A 17,701-nucleotide genomic window follows, 5' to 3' on the forward strand; every position below is an offset into this window, starting at 1 on the left:
GAAGCCGGAGTGCTTCCGATCGCAGGTGTTCGGGCTCCCGATATCGAGGATCGAGGCAGTGATGAGGATCCAGCCCGGGACTGCTCTGTTCCTCTACGATTGCGAGCTCAAGATCCTCTACGGGGTTTACAGCGCTCTCTCTTATGGCGGCGCTAATCTTGTTCCCGCTGCTTTTGCTGGAAAGTATCAAGCTCAGGTGAGCAAAAAAAAAAAAAAAGAATTTTGTGATATGAGGGTCAGTTCTGAGATATTTTCTCTATATATGAAAGATTTAAGTGGTATAAATCTGTAATTTTGCATGAAAATATAATGCTTGTTTCAGGAATGTAATTTTATTTGGGTGACTTTGGCTTTTATCATTTTCATTTAATGGTCTATAACTTCTGAAATATGGTACTTAGTTGCATGCACACAGCTGCAGCACCAATAAGCCAGGCATTTTTGGATTCCTACTTGCAAATTAACCTACTGGGTTGATGCAATAATCCGATGCTATTTTCTTTAATTTTGCTGCTCCATAATTAACTATTGGGAGAAGATTGTGGCAATAACTATAGGATAATGTCAATTTTCATCCATGTTTGTTCAATTTGTGAACTTGGATTTCTCATGCATGAATTAATTTAATAAAATGCCAAGGTGATAAATTTATTGCTTTTGTAGTTAAACTTGGATGGCGCCTAAGAATCGTGGTCAACTCCTTAAAAACAAGGCAAATGTCTTCTTTTTAAATTTCTTTTGGGCAATTTAGCGATTGAATTTGAGGAAAAAATTATTTAAGAAAACACAGGATAAGTGATTAATTTGGCATATTCATTGTTATCAAATAAATCTTTTCCAGGGAAATGGGTCAATGTTGTATGTGTTTGATAAACCTTACTATGAGTTGTCAACTCTAATTCAATTTTGTGGCAAAATTATGACAAAGGAAACATGGATGGCGAAGGGGTTTGCCAAGTCTAGGTCAGTTGGCACGTAAAGGAAACGTGTTCTTTCGTAAGCTTGTACAAGCAAGGATCCAACATGCCCAGAAGAGCCTAGACTAAAACATGAACATAACCAAAGAGGCATTGGCCCATATTTTCGAATGGAAATTCGAAATTAGGTCGTGGATAACTTTTATTTTTTAAATTTGATATTAAAAATTAGATGGCTTAACAACCAGTCCCTCCCTTATAATATTTCTCTTTTTCATAATTTTCTAAAATACAAAAAAGAAAAAAGAAAAAGAAAAAAAGTCGGAGCTCACTGAATATGTGTGTGGATAAATTTTTATTCTAAAATATCAAATTCAAGATAGATAGATGGCTTACCACCAATGCCTTCGTTGTAATATCCCTCCTTCTCTTATAGTATTCTAAAAAAGAAACAAAAGAAAAAAGAAAAAGTCAGCGCCCCCTGTGTGATCACGACATCAAAGAGCTCTTTCCTCCATGCAAGAACTGTGAAGGTTGCATGTCCAACAAGGTCATCTTATATCGATGTTTTATTATAAAGGAAACTTCTTGAAATTTGTTATGAACTAAAGATGCTCTGAAGTTCGATGAAACATCAATATAAGATGACCTCGATATAAGTGGTTATTTCAAGTAGTTCATAATGAAACTTCTTGAGGTTGGTGGTTACTCGTGAAGACATCAAAAATGAAGCAACCAAATTTTTATGTGGCAGTTAGATGAGATAGAAGGTCTTCACGTGTAACCAATAAACAGTCCTCTCTATAAAAATTCAAATATAGAAAATTAAGGACGGGCACATGGCAATTTGTTGAGATATAAGGCTAATGGTAAACCAACAATCTCTCTTTATACATAAAGGAGAGGAGTTAATTTTAGGTTTAAAACATAAACAAGACGAATGAGGCATTCTCCCATGTTTTTCATCAGTTATATGAATCAAATTGGCTCTTTTTTTTGGCTAGTTGGGAAGAGTAAGGAGATTAGTCCAATGTTATAATTTCTACATTCTCACTGCTAATGGGTGGAATTATTTGCCTACTTTCTATTTTCCCATTTGCTTACTCTCCTCTTGTAGTCTTACTTTTGTAGTACTAATTTGTTTGGAATTTTTCTTTTCTGACTCGATGTCAAGTATTCCATTGTTTTGTCTGTATGCACTCCCATACTCTAGCATTCTAAGTTAAGATGTACAATGCAGGTGAAATTCCGGATAGAAAGAAATTGTCATCCGCTGCCTGAGAGTGCTTTTAAACATGCTATACAAGAGAATTACACCAGAAAAAGATTTAGACCTGATCTCAATTACTATCAGGAAAGTTGGCATCTTTGATAGACCGATGTTGCGTTTTACAGTAGAAATAACTTAGTTTTTTACTCAAGAAATCATGTGCTCAAACTCATAGATTTGTATGTTCGTTCTTTGTGCAGGTCAGCAGATTGTTGTCCTTGTTCCAGAATGCCACAGCACCTCCTCGTCAACCTCCACCCCTTGTTGACTCCCAATATGCTCATCAGACCGTGAGGCACCAAACTTCAATAGATTCGCAATACGTGACAGCAGTGCTCCTACCTCCTCCCATGAATAATCACTATCATTCTGCGCCGCAGCCCCCTCCACCAGTGTGGCCATCGACTGCACATGCAAATTATGCAACTCAAGCACCATTGCCGCCATCTAATGATCAGTACTATTCTGCACCTACGTATTACCAAGCTAAAACATTGCAGGCCTCAAATGGTTGTCAGTATTATCCTACGCCTCCCAACTACCAAGCTCTGCCGCTAACTGCAGGGCCAAGTCAGCTGTGTTATCCTGTGCCTGCAGGAGGATCCACACAGGATTACTACCCTGGAAATGTTGTCCAAGCTTAGAGGTGTGTACTCTGCCTGGATCTAAGATTGATTACTTGTTCATAACTATGCAGTTAATTGCTAAGGTTGTCATTTTAAGAACAACTATTACATCAGTATCCAGCATCGTTTACTTGACATTAGGTTCTGAAATTTCTCATTGTCAAGCGGCTTTAGAAGTTCATTTCACTTTTATTAGCATGCTTGTTTGTTAGATGCAGAACTTGTAGCTGATAATACTTACGTCAATGCAGTTTTTGTGACACCATTGTTTCATTTTAACTAGGTGTGGTGGAATTGTCAGTTCTTATTTCTATGTAAAGAGAGAAGAGAAACATCATGTTCTGGATAAAGCCCTACATGCAGTAAATCTACATCTAGAAATTAGTTTGGTACTTGAGTCCATGAAATTGATATTTTTTTAATCAAGCATTGAAGCTGTAGGTGCTGAATTTTTATTTTTATTTTTTTGTTTTGAACTGTTGGGTGAGTTTTATATTCGAGGAGTGAATCTCATCTGATGGGTCGGTTGAAAGAGCTATAACTGAAGTCAACTTGGGATAAGATATGTTGTTTACCCATTGAAAAGCACATCTAAGTGATGATTGCATCATAGGCTAGGTTCGTAGAAGGGCCAGATCGATCTGAGATAAATTTAAAATGGTAAGCGAATGAATCCTATCGAGGCATCATAACCTAGTTTAGCAACAAAAAAGCAAAATAAAAGAAAAAAGGTGGGTGCCGATTATGTACCTTCGAGAGGATTAGTTCTATATTTTACTAGTTGAGGCATGGTCATTATTAATTGCCATAACGTCGACTGATTTTATACTCTACAATGCTGACAAGCCCCAGGATCTCTGTTGTATAATCACTCACAAATTTGTTTTTATTGGTTTTTGTCGGCAATTTATCTAGGGGAAATGGTTATAATTAATGGTGTTTATTCTTCCTTGTTGTCTACAGGCTAAAGTCCAAGTGGAATTCAGCTGAAATGAATGATCAGTGTTCCGTTGCTGTTCTTCGACTCACTGGCCTGAAAAGTATCATCATGTATTTATGTAACATAGGCGTCTTACTTTTTAGGACCCTTACTCGAGAAGCTACTTACAAACTTTGCTAATCAGCGTATAGCTGCTGTGTTTCTGTGTTTATATGTCATCTAGACTCGTGTATGGGACACATGACTAAGCATCATTTCTAATGTTTTGGCTCTCTTCAATTTGATGTTTCCTCTGTGATATACCATTTGGTTGATATTAAGCAGTTCAGAAGTTAAATGGGTATTTTAAGCTTCATTGTGAACCAGCCTAAAGTCGTGATTTTTACGTCTATTATAACATTTTATATACCCTCACCATATCAGCAGTCAATGATTTGAAGATAAATCATTTCTTATACGATTCCAAGCAAATTAAGCTGTGGTGTTATGCTAAAACTTCCACATGTGAAGATATGAACTGCGCAAACAATTTTATGACCCTTTAAAAGCTATGATTGAAGGAACCCTGTTAACCAAAGTGGAAGTGGTGGGTAGTGAACAAAATGCACATATCAATATATTGGCAAGTCTGCACAAGCTACACTTGCAAAAACTAAAAGCACAAAATGCAACAATCCTTGCATAGCTCAGAATTCTCTACGGGCAGAGGTGTTTGGCTGCTGAGTGATCCACATCAACAACGAATTAGAACAAACACACATTACAGCCACAAGCAGTGACATTAAATCACAACATAGTAAGAAATATAGACAATCATTCATGCAGCAAGTTACCAGCAGCACTTACATTGTGGGTGATGACATCAACGGCATGAAACTGAATCACCACATCCTATTTACATTATTCATGCATCCAACTAACTACCTACAGCATTCACATTCTGGAAACATGACCACATACACCAATGGTATGAAATCGAATCACCACATAGAAAGAAAAATAGACAATCACATCTGCGTCGAGCATCCTATTTACGTTATTCATGCATCCAACTAACTACCTACAGCATTCACATTCTGGAAACACAACCACATTTTAAGACGACAACGCTAGTTTTTCTCCAAGAACACACCCTCTCTACCTAAATAACCATCATGGCTAATAAGAATCAGCACGAAACAGCGCAAATCAAGAAGAGCATTGACCCCCACACCTTCTTAAAACGACTTTCAATTACACTTGCCATCACATTTTCTCAATCTTGTCTGCCTTCACAGCAGGATTTGATTTAGCAATAACCTCCTTACCGATGCTCTTGTAGTCCAACGAACAATCATGAGTCTCAGAGTATCGGTGAGTAGAGCAGAAAGTGCCCCCACATCTACATTTAAAGCCAGTTAACCCTACCCTTTTACTACAAAGTGTACACCGATTTGATGATTTCTTGTTCAATTGCTCTTCTGATTGATTCTTATCAACAATATCCACACAGGTTTTGCCTGAGTTAGCAGTCTCTTCCTTAACCAGCTCAATTTCAACTTTGGCAGAAGATGATGAAGCCACAGATGGTGATTTCTCCATTGATGGAGCAAGAGGAGTCTCTAGTTGTTGCTTCATGGTGAGGTCTCTATAGCATTTTGAGCAGAGATTATGTGTAACTGAACTTCCAAAGAATCCGCAGTTGTTCGCGCAGAGAATTGGGCCTTCTCGCTTTTGGAATTCGGTTTCATTGGTATCATTCTTCCAATTGTCCTGTGCCATTTCTTCACAGCTATTGCAATGAGAACAAGAAATGAATAAGAAATTATGCATCTTTGATTTCAGTCTAAACAGAAACTAGTTTCAACACAATCTCGGAGTGCACAAAGTTTGCAGGGATTTAATAATCCAATTAAAAGAGACTTGTCGATTAATATAGTTTTTATCAGCAATCAGGAGATGAAATTAACGAAGGAGCTGTGATTAACTTCCACTAGAATTACCCAAATTAAGTAGTTGATTCAATCACAGAACATAGCACAATTAACCCAAAAATATATAGATATAATAAAATAAAAACATAGAAGTAATGAAATGATCGAGATCAAATTACTGTCAAAAGCATCAAAATTTCTCAACCCGCATCCAATTACTTACCGAAAGAATCACAAGCCCTTACTCTGTTTACTCTGAAACGAAGCAAAAAGCGATCGTTTCCACAATGGAGGGCAAAATTAAACTCAGTGAATGGATCAAGAAAAGCTCACCTTGAAATCTTCACACGATCTCCTCCTGAAACAGAGAATCGATTGTTATGCGATTGAGGGGTAGGGTTAGGGTTTTAAAAGGATGGGATTTCTTGATGATAATTTTGATGTTCTTATGAGTTTATTTTGTTTATTTATATAAGTAAATAATAAATAATAAATAAATAAATAAAAGAGGAGGATGTTGATGTTTGCAGCCCATTTCCATGAAAAATCTCTATGTGATTGGCCCGTGAACGGAATCTTCTCTTCGCGCTGTACGGGCATCGCGGGCAGCTGCCCGCCCATATAATGATTGGCAAAGAATATTCCAATATTGGGGGATTAAAATGTTAATTAAAAAGAATCAAATAGACGTTCATAGCACGTTTGATTTGGGTGAAAAATGTGTCAAGGCCCCCCAAAAAAGAAAGCTCGTGTGGTCAGGCCTATTATTATTTTTCATGTGAGACAGCCCCTAATGCAGTAAATAATTATGTTTTAACCCCTATGTACTCTTCCAAGTCAGCACAGAGAGAAATGTTTTGCGAAAACTCAACTCTACCCCTTAATCCATTCTTTCTCTCTCTTCTCTTGCTCAAACCTCATAGACCTAACCGAGATATGATCCCTCACCGACGTCGGTACGATGACCCGCCTCCTTCACGAATGCATCACCTACCAGCTCTCTCTCGACGTCCGCCTCGACTCCCTCCTCTCCTCCCGCCCCGATCTTGACCGCGGCCTCCTCGCACTTCGTCGCTCCTCCTTCCCTCTCCTCTCCCTCGCCCTCTCTGATTCATCCCTCCTCCTTTCCTCCCTCTCCTCCATCGCCTCCCTCGCCGATCAAGTCTCCTCTCACATTTGCCAACTCGACCTTGCCCAGTCTCTAGTGCATCTTGCCATCTCCCGCATCGATGCTGCACTTCGTTGTTCACAGTCCCTCGACGCCGCTCGAGATCGCTCAATGTCAAAGACTACGACTCTCTCACTGCATCAAGAATTTGTTGTTCGTTGGGGTTCTCTAAGGGTCGGATCCAAGAGAGGTAGAGACTAACTTAGAGGAGATATTGTCATTAATGCATTTGGGGGACGATTATACTGAGTTCATGATGTCGAAGATCAAGGGATTGGGGTTAGTTGTTCCTGAATTTGGTTCAGAGGTTGTGAAAAGATTAAGTACTGGGAGTTTTAATGGAGTGGTGCATGAGCTAATTGAGTATATTTGGTCCTTGATGGGTTCTTTATGGTGGAGAATGTGAGGAAGGCAATATCAATCGATGAGTAGCAACTAGATAGTCTGACAACATCAATGGTGGTTCGTGTGATTGTATGAGTCTGATATTTCATACATATACATTAATGTCATCGCATTTCAGGTAAATATAATACACTAGAGAAAGTATGAAATATTTTAACTACTCTTGCCGATGAATCTGGTGTCATACGTGTCAGACTTGCAGGTGAGCTTCTAATGGAAGGATGAGGATAGAAGAATCAAGCAGAGTCATTAAATAAGGATGGAGAGAAATTTATTTCAAAAATTAATTGATTATAAAAACTTGTGTAGAAATATAAGACTGGGTCTATCTAGCGACGGATTCAATCCATTTGGGGTAATGAGCTCTAGTTGGTCTACGTAGCCAGTTGTATTAATGCCATATAATTTACCTCCATTGCTTTGTATGAAATAGCAGTATATGATACTTTCATTACTGATACCCGGTAAGCACACACCGGGAAATGTTATTGATGTCTACTTAGAGCATCTAATTGATGAGCTGAAACAATTATGGTTTGATGGTATTTTAGCATATGATGCCCATTTAAAAGAACCGTTTAGATTACGTGCTATTCTATTGTGGACGATTAATGATTTTCCAGTTTATGCTAATCTGTCCGGGTACTCTACAAAGGGCAAGTGTGCTTGTCCTGTATGTGGTCCGGAATTTAAATCTCTTCAATTATCACATAGCCGAAAGAGTTGTTATTGGTTTAATCGAAGGTGGTTGCCCTTGGCTCATAAGTACAGGAAATTATTAACTATGTTTGATGGCATAGTTGAGAAGAGAATGAAGTTGTGTCAGCTGATAGGTAATGGGATCGTAAAATTACTTGAGAGCTTTCCAAAAGTTAGGTTTGAAAAAAATCGTTATTCTAAATTCAACCAGCTCGGAGTTAGAGATTCCTTAAAGTCAAAAAAAAATCATTGAAGCAAAAGCGAAAGGTCCACAAAATGTAAGTTGAGGACGAAGCTGAAAATTACCTAGAGGATGGACTAAATTTAGTATCTTCTTTTAGCTACCTTACTGACAAAATCTTAAAATCCGACACAATTTAGATGGCATGCATATTGAGAAAAATATATGTGATAGCATAGTGTCAACTCTCCTACAAGATTCAACAAGTCAAAGGATGACCTACGGGCGTGCCAAGACCTGACTGTTTTGAATATCCGGAATGATTTGCAAGCTCAAGATGTTGGCCTTAAAAAATTAAAGTTATCACTGTTTCGTGTTACAATGTTAAATAAGCAGATGCATCGATTTTGTGAAATTCTCAAATCGGTAAAGTCACCGGATGGTTACTCTGGTAACATTTCAAATAATTTTCAGGTGCAAAAGAGAAAACTCTTAGGTCTGAAGACCCATGATTATCGCGTTCTTCTTCATTAATTGCTCCCAGTTACAATCCGTAACAATATGGAAAAAGAACCGTCGAACATTATTATTAAGTATTGTGGATTCTTTAGAAAATTATGCTCTAAAGTCATAGATATAGATGAATTTAAAAAACTTGAAGCTGAGGTCGAGTTACTCTATGCAATATGAAAGTAATATTCTCTCCTTCATTTTTTATAATCATGGTCCATTTTACACAGCATCTTGCAAGAGAGGCTAGAATCGTCGGTCCTGTTACTTATCGTTGGATGTATCCAATTGAAAGGTTAGGGTTTTTGTTACATTCATTAATTATATATGCATTTCTAAAATTATCTTGCTAATAATTACCTCTTCTTATAACTTTAAGATATTTGGGCTCCATGAACACAATGTTCGCAATCGAGCTCGTCCCGAGGGGTCGATAGCTGAAGGATATGTGGCTAACGAATGTTTTGTATTTGCATCACGTTACACGCGTAAGAAGAAAACCACATCTCAAGCATCCGATAAGGAGAGGAAGCGTGAAAAATATCAAATATCTCTCTTAGATCAAACTCATGCATATGTGTTGGAAAACCTTGATATGTTCAAAGACTATCGAATGTAACTAATTAAATCAGTAATATATATGAGAAATATTCATTTTACATATAGTTTATTAATACAAACTTATGTATTGTTTATATAGGCGACATCTGGAGAAGCTTAAGAATGAAATAACCGGTAGAAATGCAGTGTATAATATTCAAAAAAGACATAAAAAAATTTCTGATTGGTTCAGAATTGATGTAAGTGTTTTACAATTAATTGTTAAACATTCATAATATAACATCACCTAAATATTCTCAAATTATTTGGCTTAGGTTGAAAAATCACTTCTTGATGGCACTATATTACCAGATGAAATGATTATTCATGCACAACGCCCTTATCACGAAGTGAGCCATTATAATGAGCATTTGGTCAATGAATATAAATTTCGAACGCTAGACCGATGATAGGAGGGTAACCCGGAATAGTGGGGTCATGAGGTTGTTTGCTCAAGAATGTTTATCAAGTACAAGAGATTAGAATCCAATTCTAGCTAACATACTATATTATGGCCAATTAGAAGATATTGTTGAGGTAATTTACCTGTTTGGTAAACCAAAATAATGTAGTTACATGATGTTCAAGGTTCAGTGGTGTTCTGCAAAAAAGTAAAAGGATCATTATGGATTTACACTTGTCAATCTCCATCAAGAAGTATATACGGATGAGAAAATTTTATTTTTGTAGAACAAGCTGATTAGTGCTTCTTTGTGAAAGATCTGAATGTCATGTCTGATTGGGTGGTTTTGTACAAGGAGCCAAGATCTGTTGCATGTTCTTCCTAATAACAATGAAAAAAATATTGAAGAAAGTGAAGATAATTATAGTGAACCAATTGGGTCATAATAACAATGAAAAAAATATTGAAGAAAGTGAAGATAATTATAGTGAACCAATTGGGTCATCTGATGACGTTTGGCAAGAATAATTATAGTGAACCAATTGGGTCATCTGATGACGTTTGGCAAGAATTCTCTTACACACAGAATATGAAGCTTGATGTAGGTATGAACTATGTTACACTCCATTATCGATAGTCAAAATATAATAATAAAATCAATAATGCATTTCATAATAATATATCTATGTATATATTTTTTCCTTAACTATGTTAAAAATTGAATTTGCAGATGAGGAGGGCGAGGAGGCTCTTCGGTCCGGAGGGTGATCGATCATGAAGTATCACCCTGGGTATTGGTGCTGATGATACACCACCATCTCCAAATGTAGGTATAAAAATTATTTTAATATTTTTTATAAATTATTAGTTATCTAGCTCATAGTGTTCATTTGTTGCATATACGGGTTATTCATCACCCGGCCCCTCGGATGCAACACCAAAACTATCCCCTGACGCATGTATTCATTATTTAATATTTGATAATGGTCAATTTAAAATTTATATTAATGATTCTCTTTTCTTACGCATGTGCTACTTGGACCCCGACATTTCCTTTGTATACATTCCATACTGACTTGCGTTCGAAGGCGCACGACTATCTCAGTTTACCCTTCCTTCCGGACTCGTCCAAGGCAGACTCAAGGAAGTACCACCCACGTGCTGTGAGAAAGTTGGAGGAAATAATTCCTATGTTGGGGACTAGGAAAGTTGTTGCACTCGCAACAAAAGAAAGAAAGCTAACGAAAGGTAAATTGTATAAATACTTTTGATTTTCACATTTATATAATATATGAAATATTATCAAGTTGTTATTATTGTAGGTGCTAAGCCAGATTGCATAGAGGGACGACGTGGTGGAGGTAAGCCTGAGTCTAAACAACCGCCAAGAGGAATTAGGGACATTATTCGATGGAATAGTTATAATTTGCCCGCTGGTCCTTGGTCGTCTAGATTGAGTGCATATATTGGGGTTCTCGTACGTAGAGCGAACATCATCAATCCTTATTTTTATTTCCGAGAACTACCATGGACCACATACGAGGCGATATGGAATGAGCTTATGGTAACTTCATATTACTTTAGCTTTTTATTTATTAATAATTAGTAATTGGTATTAAATTATCCTAATTAAACATGTATGTAAATCTACAAGAATGCTTCTGCCTTGATGACTTTGAGGGGGCTTGGAATTATGTGTTTAATTTTAAGGTTGAAGCAGTCCTTAAACAATGGAGGCATGAGATCAAACACGAAACTTATGATAGGTATGAGGAGGACTGATAGATGTTTTTAAACCTCAATGACCGAGTTGACGAGCTTCATTTCACGGCTCTCCTCATGTATTGGGATAGCGATGCCACCAAGGTTAGTTTCATGAAAACTACTTTATAATTTAAGATATTATTTCATTGCATATTTACTGAAATATATTTTTTAAAGAATAAATCAACGAAGTGGTTAGAGAATAGAAGGAAGAAGTTGCATGACCACCACTTAGGCGCACACTGCTATGCCAATCTGGAGGATGTTTATTGTCGGGATACGGTATATGTTATTTAAAGTTTTAAATGATCTTAATGCTTTGTATGATTATGAAATCTCATAAATTTATAATATGACAGGGAAAATAAAAAATGCTGATACACTTGAAGGCAAAAGCATCATATGCTACTTTCCATTATCGATATAGGAGTGAGGAGAAGAATCAGGATAAGATCAAGGCAAATCTTGAGTTGGTGGTGAGACTTATTAGGAGTGAGGAGAAGAATCAGGATAAGATCAAGGCAAATCTTGAGTTGGTGGTGAGACTTATATATATTTTGATTAGTATTATTAACTCTATTTAAGATCAAGGCAAATCTTGAGTTGGTGGTGAGACTTATATATATTTTGATTAGTATTATTAACTCTATTTTGTTGTTAATATTACGAGAAAAAGAGAATACAATTAATATGGTCTTTACCTTGAATTAACTATATATTTGTGCTTTAGGAGGGTTTTGAGACTGCAACCAAGGAGACTGTAACAGTGTACATGTCGCAGGAGGAAGAACAAGCCGAGCTGGACCCTCACATGCTTTCTGCAGATGATAACATCACTCTCACTCAGAACCAGATGGGACATAATATGTGTGGATGGTAAAAAATTGAATCATTGTTTGTTTAACATTATTTAATATTTGTTTAACATTATTGAATTCGAGAGCAAAATCTAATATTTATTTCTCCCTAATAATAGGAGAGGAAGATATCCTTTGCATGGTGTTGGGGCTTCACCCGGCATAAGCATGAGATCATCCACAACATCCTCAACATAATCTACAATAATGAGCGCAGCCCCAAGCAGTTTCCAGGCTATACCATTTATCCCATGTATCTCTGCGTATTTGTTTGACAAGATTGACCCAGAGCTGCATAATCATGTGACTAATGAGATGAGCAGAGTTGCGATAACAACCAACTCGATGGACGCTCTCATGGGGTATGTTATATAATATTTAGGCGGTGTAATTCCCCATAGTGCGTATGGTGGTATCATGCAGATCATAAGCTCGATTGGCGATAATTCTAGCGCTAGGCAGAGCAACGCTCAGGTAATTTATTTTTCCTTATATTTATAAATTTATTTTTGTTTAATATGTTATCTAACACCACATAATTATTATTCAATTGGACCTTCAGAGTGGAGATATTGGAGGGAGCAGCACCTGTTCTTGTAACCAGGATAGAGATGCTAGCGACGACGACGATTGCTGAGGTTTTTTTATTTTTAATGTAATAAATAGTTTTTTGTTATAGCACTCTACTTTTATTCATGTCGTGTACTCTATCTTATTCATGTGTATTGCTAGTGTATATGTTGTTAGATGTATACATTGGACGGAATTGGTTGATTAGTATTTTGGATTGGATGGTTGGATTCATACATTTTGTTGGATTTGATTATATTTGGTTATAGATGGAATTGTTATGAATTTTAATTATATTTAGATGGGTGGATGTACTTATGTGTATAATATAATGGTAAATAAATGTACATGGAATTGATAATTATAAATAATTTTTTTGCTGAAAAACAATCAACCTAGACGAAATTTCCGTCTAGGATGGTTTAACCTAGACGGAATTCCGTTTAGGTTGGTTTTATAGCAACCTAGATGGTTTTTCGTCTAGGTTGCCAACCTAAACGGAAATCCGTCTAGGTTAGCAACTTAGATGGATTTTTGTCTAGGTTGCCAACCTAAACGAAAATCCGTCTAGGTTAGCAACCTAGACGGATTTTCTTCTAGGTTGGCAACCTAGATGGATTTCTTAATTCCGTCTAGGTTGATCTCCGTCTAGATTAGTCAATCTAGACAGAATTCCGTCTATTTTGTTCCAACCTAGACGGAATTAGACTAGACGGAGCAAACTAGACGAAAATCTGTCTAGATGGATTAACCAAGACGAGAAGTGGAGCAACCTAGACGGAATTTTTCGTCTAGTTTGCTCATTTTATACTAGTGATAAACACAATCTAACTCACATTTAGGCATCTTTACCCACCTCAAGCTTTGTTGCTTCGTTCCACTTTCGAATACAATCTGTCTTGTTGAAACTTTCTTGCAACCCGCCATTTTCGCCACTAACGCTTCTTCTTGATTGTGTGCCAGAGCTTGAAGATGCCATCATTGCGCTCCCCCAACTCAATTTCCCCCTTCCCTTCTCCTTCTAAAAAAAATCTCATTCCCAAATTTCTTTGCCCTAGAATTCAATTAGTTATGACCTGTCTTTATAGCCCCAAATCATTTATTCTTAGCCATCACTAATCCATATTACATCAACTTCTATTAACAGAGTCACATGTGACTTGCGCCCAAAAATTTAACTCCAACCACTATTTGTATCTTCTTATCGCCAGAAATAGAATTTAAATACCCAAGAGATACCGAAGTATTTTAAAATGCCAATGTAATTTTTGAGCCTATTTTTTAACTATCAATGCGGTCGTTTACACATTGAAATTAGTAAAAATTGCTTCAAGGCCCAAAAAATACAAACCTGACGTATCTCAGCCCCCTAAACTTTTTCTAATGTGCATTAGCCCCCAAAATAAAAAGTCTATATGATTCAGCCCCCTTTTACAATTTCCAAGACATTAAATCCCCAAACTACCCTATTCTTCTTCTCCATATCTTCTCCATATCTGCTCCTTCTCTTCTAACAAACCCATCTCCTCTTCCACCATCTCTCCAACCTCGCTGGGAACCTCCAACACCGCCGCCACCTTCGCCGCCTCCGCCTCCCCTCGACCTCTACGGTCAGCCCTACCACCACCACACCGCCGATGCCATATGCTAGGGCCTTCAAGTAGGATCTCATTGGGGTTGGTTTTGGTCATGGGCCTTTGGTTTTGGTTGTGGGTGCTTGGATTTTGATTGTGGGTGCTTGGGCCTTTGGTTTTCGCGTCCATGTTTGGATTTTGATGGAGTTCTCTTTATGAGGTTAGGTTTAATTTTGTTGACGAGCATCATCATGTCCGTGGCCACGGAGAATAGGATGGCTGATTGTAGGTGTAAATTTTGATCTCCCGAAAACAGGGAACTTCGTTTGTATTAATAAGAAGGTTTATTACAAACTAATGAATCGAAATTACAACAGAAGCAGAGAGAAGGCCCTCCTTGTTTAGTGTGGGGACTTTCGGTAGCTACAGGATGCTTCGTTCGATGCTCGTGTCGAATCTGCTTCCCTTGGACGGTTTGACCGAAGTTGCTGGAGAGCTTCAGTACGCAGTAGAAACTCGGGTTGATGGAGTTCGGGTTCTCGAGTTCGGCGGCGATCAGGGCCCGAAACCGAGAGGGGATGCTACGGTGCAAAGGTTATGCAGAGAGCTTGCAGTCAACCCGATTAGGAGTCGAAAGCTAGTGGTTCGGTTTAGCTGATTCAGCGATGAGCGAATCGCTGGACGACTGAGAAACAGCTGAACTTCTTCTTCGTAGCTGGAAAAAGTTCTGAACTGGTGAACTGATCTCCGACCGTTTAACCTCTTGTTCGTGGCTGGAAGAAGTCCTTAAATGGTGGAGGGACGACGTGGTCACTCCTTGAATCATAGGATGTGACCATGTACTGTTGAGAGATGTCCTGCCGCTCATCTGTACTACGAACGGTCATTCGATGGGTTGTGCTTCACGTCGTGTCATGTAGGAGTGGGAAAACCCATCCTCGTATGTGAGACAGCGGCTGTCTCACTACTCGAGTGGATTTGGCCAGCTTATTGTGCACCGACGGATCCAGCTCTTGACTTGGACCGATGAGCTGAGTTGCATTTATGAGTGCGCAGGTTGATTTGGCGTCTGTCTGATCACTCGTACTGTGAGCGGCCACTGGACGGGCCTAGAGTACTGTGCTATCTCTCTTCTCAGGTCATGAGAGGTGGGAAAGCAGGTGCCCAGTACTCGAGTGGGTTTGGACAGCTCGCCGAATGCCGGCGGACCCAGCTCTCGACTCGGACGGATGAGGTGAGTTGCATTTATGAGTGTTCAGGTTGACTCGACACCTGCCCGATCACTCGTACTGTGAGCGGCCACTCGACGGTCCTGGAGTACCGTGCCTTCTCCCTTTAGGTCGAGAGAGGTGGGAAAACCCGCCCTGGCACATGGGGTAGCGGATACTTAGCTATTCTGGCGACCTTGAGGTTTGCAAGCGGATACGACCTTAGACTCGGTCAGGCGAGTCGTAAAAAGGCGAATTCCCGTTATTTAGTCGATCTTGACTCGTGCAGGCAAGTCGATCATTCGGGCGAACCTGGGACACGAGTGCGTTTGACGACCGCACGGCTTGGGCCCGTGTTGGCGATTCTTCTTTGCAGGCGAATTTCTCGCAAGTTTACAGAGGTATTTTTTACCGTCTACACTGATGAGATGTTGAGGGTGTAGACGGTTAATGGAGAAGAGGGTGAGCTTGTTCCAGTCATTCATTTGCTCGCCGATAATGGAGTGCATCTCCGCCCGTTCTCAACGATGCCGACGAAGAAGACGCCTCCTCGGTCCCCATCACCATCTCCTCGTCCTCCTCGGATGAACAACAACAACGAATATGCGACCTCCTCTCCCAGCTCGACGAAGAGCACCGATCTCACCAAGAATCCGACGATACCCTAAAACACAACGACGACGCCGTATGAGACAAAGAGCAGGCCAATTCTAAGCTAACTAATTATCATGCTAACTAATTAATTTTCTATATATGTGAACTATAACCAAAAGAATGTGATATAAAAATGATGTACAAATAAGCAGGAGCAATATTTATCATGCTAACTAACTAATTTTCAACGATGCCATTTAAGGAAATATGTAACATGTTATCCATAGCACGTAACATGTTAACGATAATAGTTAACATGTTAACTGTTGTAGTTAACATGTTAACTATTAAAGTTAACATGTTAACTGTTGTAGTTAACATATTAACATTGTAGTTAACATGTTAACTATTAAAGTTAACATGTTAACTATTAAAGTTAACATATTAACTACAGTATATAAACTGATAACTATCACAACTTACATGTTAACTATAATATGAATGCATATTAAATGTAAAAGCTAACATATTAACTATAATTTGTAACGTGCTATCCATAAGTTGTAACGTGCTATCCATAAGCTGTAACGTGCTATATAGAGCGTCAACATGTTAACTATATTTTGAGTAACAAGCTTACGCAGAAAAATAATGACACAATTGTGTACTGCTTGTTTGATAGCACATAGCATGTTAAATGAGAACTATATTAATGTGTTATAGTTAATATAATCCGTTAACACGTTAATATAGTTATCAATTTACCAATTAAGGTTAACATAGCTCTCATTTAATGTGTTATCAGTGTAACTTAACAAGCGAACTACGAAAGTTAACATGTTATCAATGTAACTTAACAAGTGAACAACGAAAGTTAACATGTTATCAGTGTACCATAACAAGCGAACAACGAAAGTTAACATGTTATCAGTGTAACATAACAAGCGAACTACGAAAGTTAGGATGTTATTAGTGTAACTTAACAAGCGAACAAAGAAAGTTAGCAGCCCAACATGTTATCGGTGTAACTTTTACAAATAACAGCACCCCAACCCCTCTTTTCCTCCCAAATTTGTACACATCCTAACTATTTACATACAAATCATAACCATTCAAAATTATAAAATTAGCCCAATATTTCAAAACCATAAAATCAAAAGAGACCACACATCTGTTATTGGTTCCAAGATCTTCTAACAAATCAAATTCAATTTTACCCTACTCCTAAACACCTGCAGGTCCCTCTCCTCCCTCAAACGCATCCACTCCCTCCTCATCACCCACGGTTCCTAGCAGGAGTGGAAGAGGAGATGGGAGATGGGAGGCAGAGCGATGGTGGCGGCGGGGGCTATGATTGAGGATGAAATCAATGAGGTCGAGGGGAGGCAGAGGTGGCAGGGGTGTTGGAGGTTCCCAGCGAGGGTGGAAGAGGATATGGGAGGCGGCGCGATGGTGGCGGCGGGGGCTACGACTGAGGATGGAGTCGATGAGGTCGAAGGGAG

At 38.5% G+C, this 17,701-nt stretch overlaps 2 protein-coding genes across 3 annotated transcripts; one reads left to right on the plus strand and one right to left on the minus strand.

Annotated features, from left to right (window-relative positions):
- Positions 7-4,037, plus strand: LOC109849074. The gene is made up of 4 exons (XM_020418859.1): positions 7-196; positions 2,158-2,271; positions 2,388-2,833; positions 3,777-4,037. Exons 1-3 carry the CDS (start codon positions 62-64, stop codon positions 2,829-2,831), a joined length of 693 nt encoding a protein of 230 aa, XP_020274448.1. The 5' UTR covers positions 7-61; the 3' UTR covers positions 2,832-2,833; positions 3,777-4,037.
- LOC109849075 (zinc finger A20 and AN1 domain-containing stress-associated protein 6-like) lies at positions 4,530-6,204 on the minus strand. Of its 2 annotated transcripts, none has more exons than XM_020418862.1 (2): positions 5,890-6,204; positions 4,530-5,524 (listed from the first exon to the last, which is right to left on the minus strand). In XM_020418862.1, exon 2 carries the CDS (start codon positions 5,512-5,514, stop codon positions 4,999-5,001), a length of 516 nt encoding a protein of 171 aa, XP_020274451.1. In that variant the 5' UTR covers positions 5,515-5,524; positions 5,890-6,204; the 3' UTR covers positions 4,530-4,998. The 2 variants fall into 2 exon arrangements, with proteins under 2 accessions (XP_020274451.1, XP_020274450.1); XM_020418861.1 differs by having other exon boundaries at positions 6,000-6,201.

The sequence above is a fragment of the Asparagus officinalis genome, chromosome 7 (genome assembly GCF_001876935.1).
Source record: "Asparagus officinalis chromosome 7, Aspof.V1, whole genome shotgun sequence".
In the NCBI taxonomy this organism is placed as follows: domain Eukaryota; kingdom Viridiplantae; phylum Streptophyta; class Magnoliopsida; order Asparagales; family Asparagaceae; genus Asparagus; species Asparagus officinalis.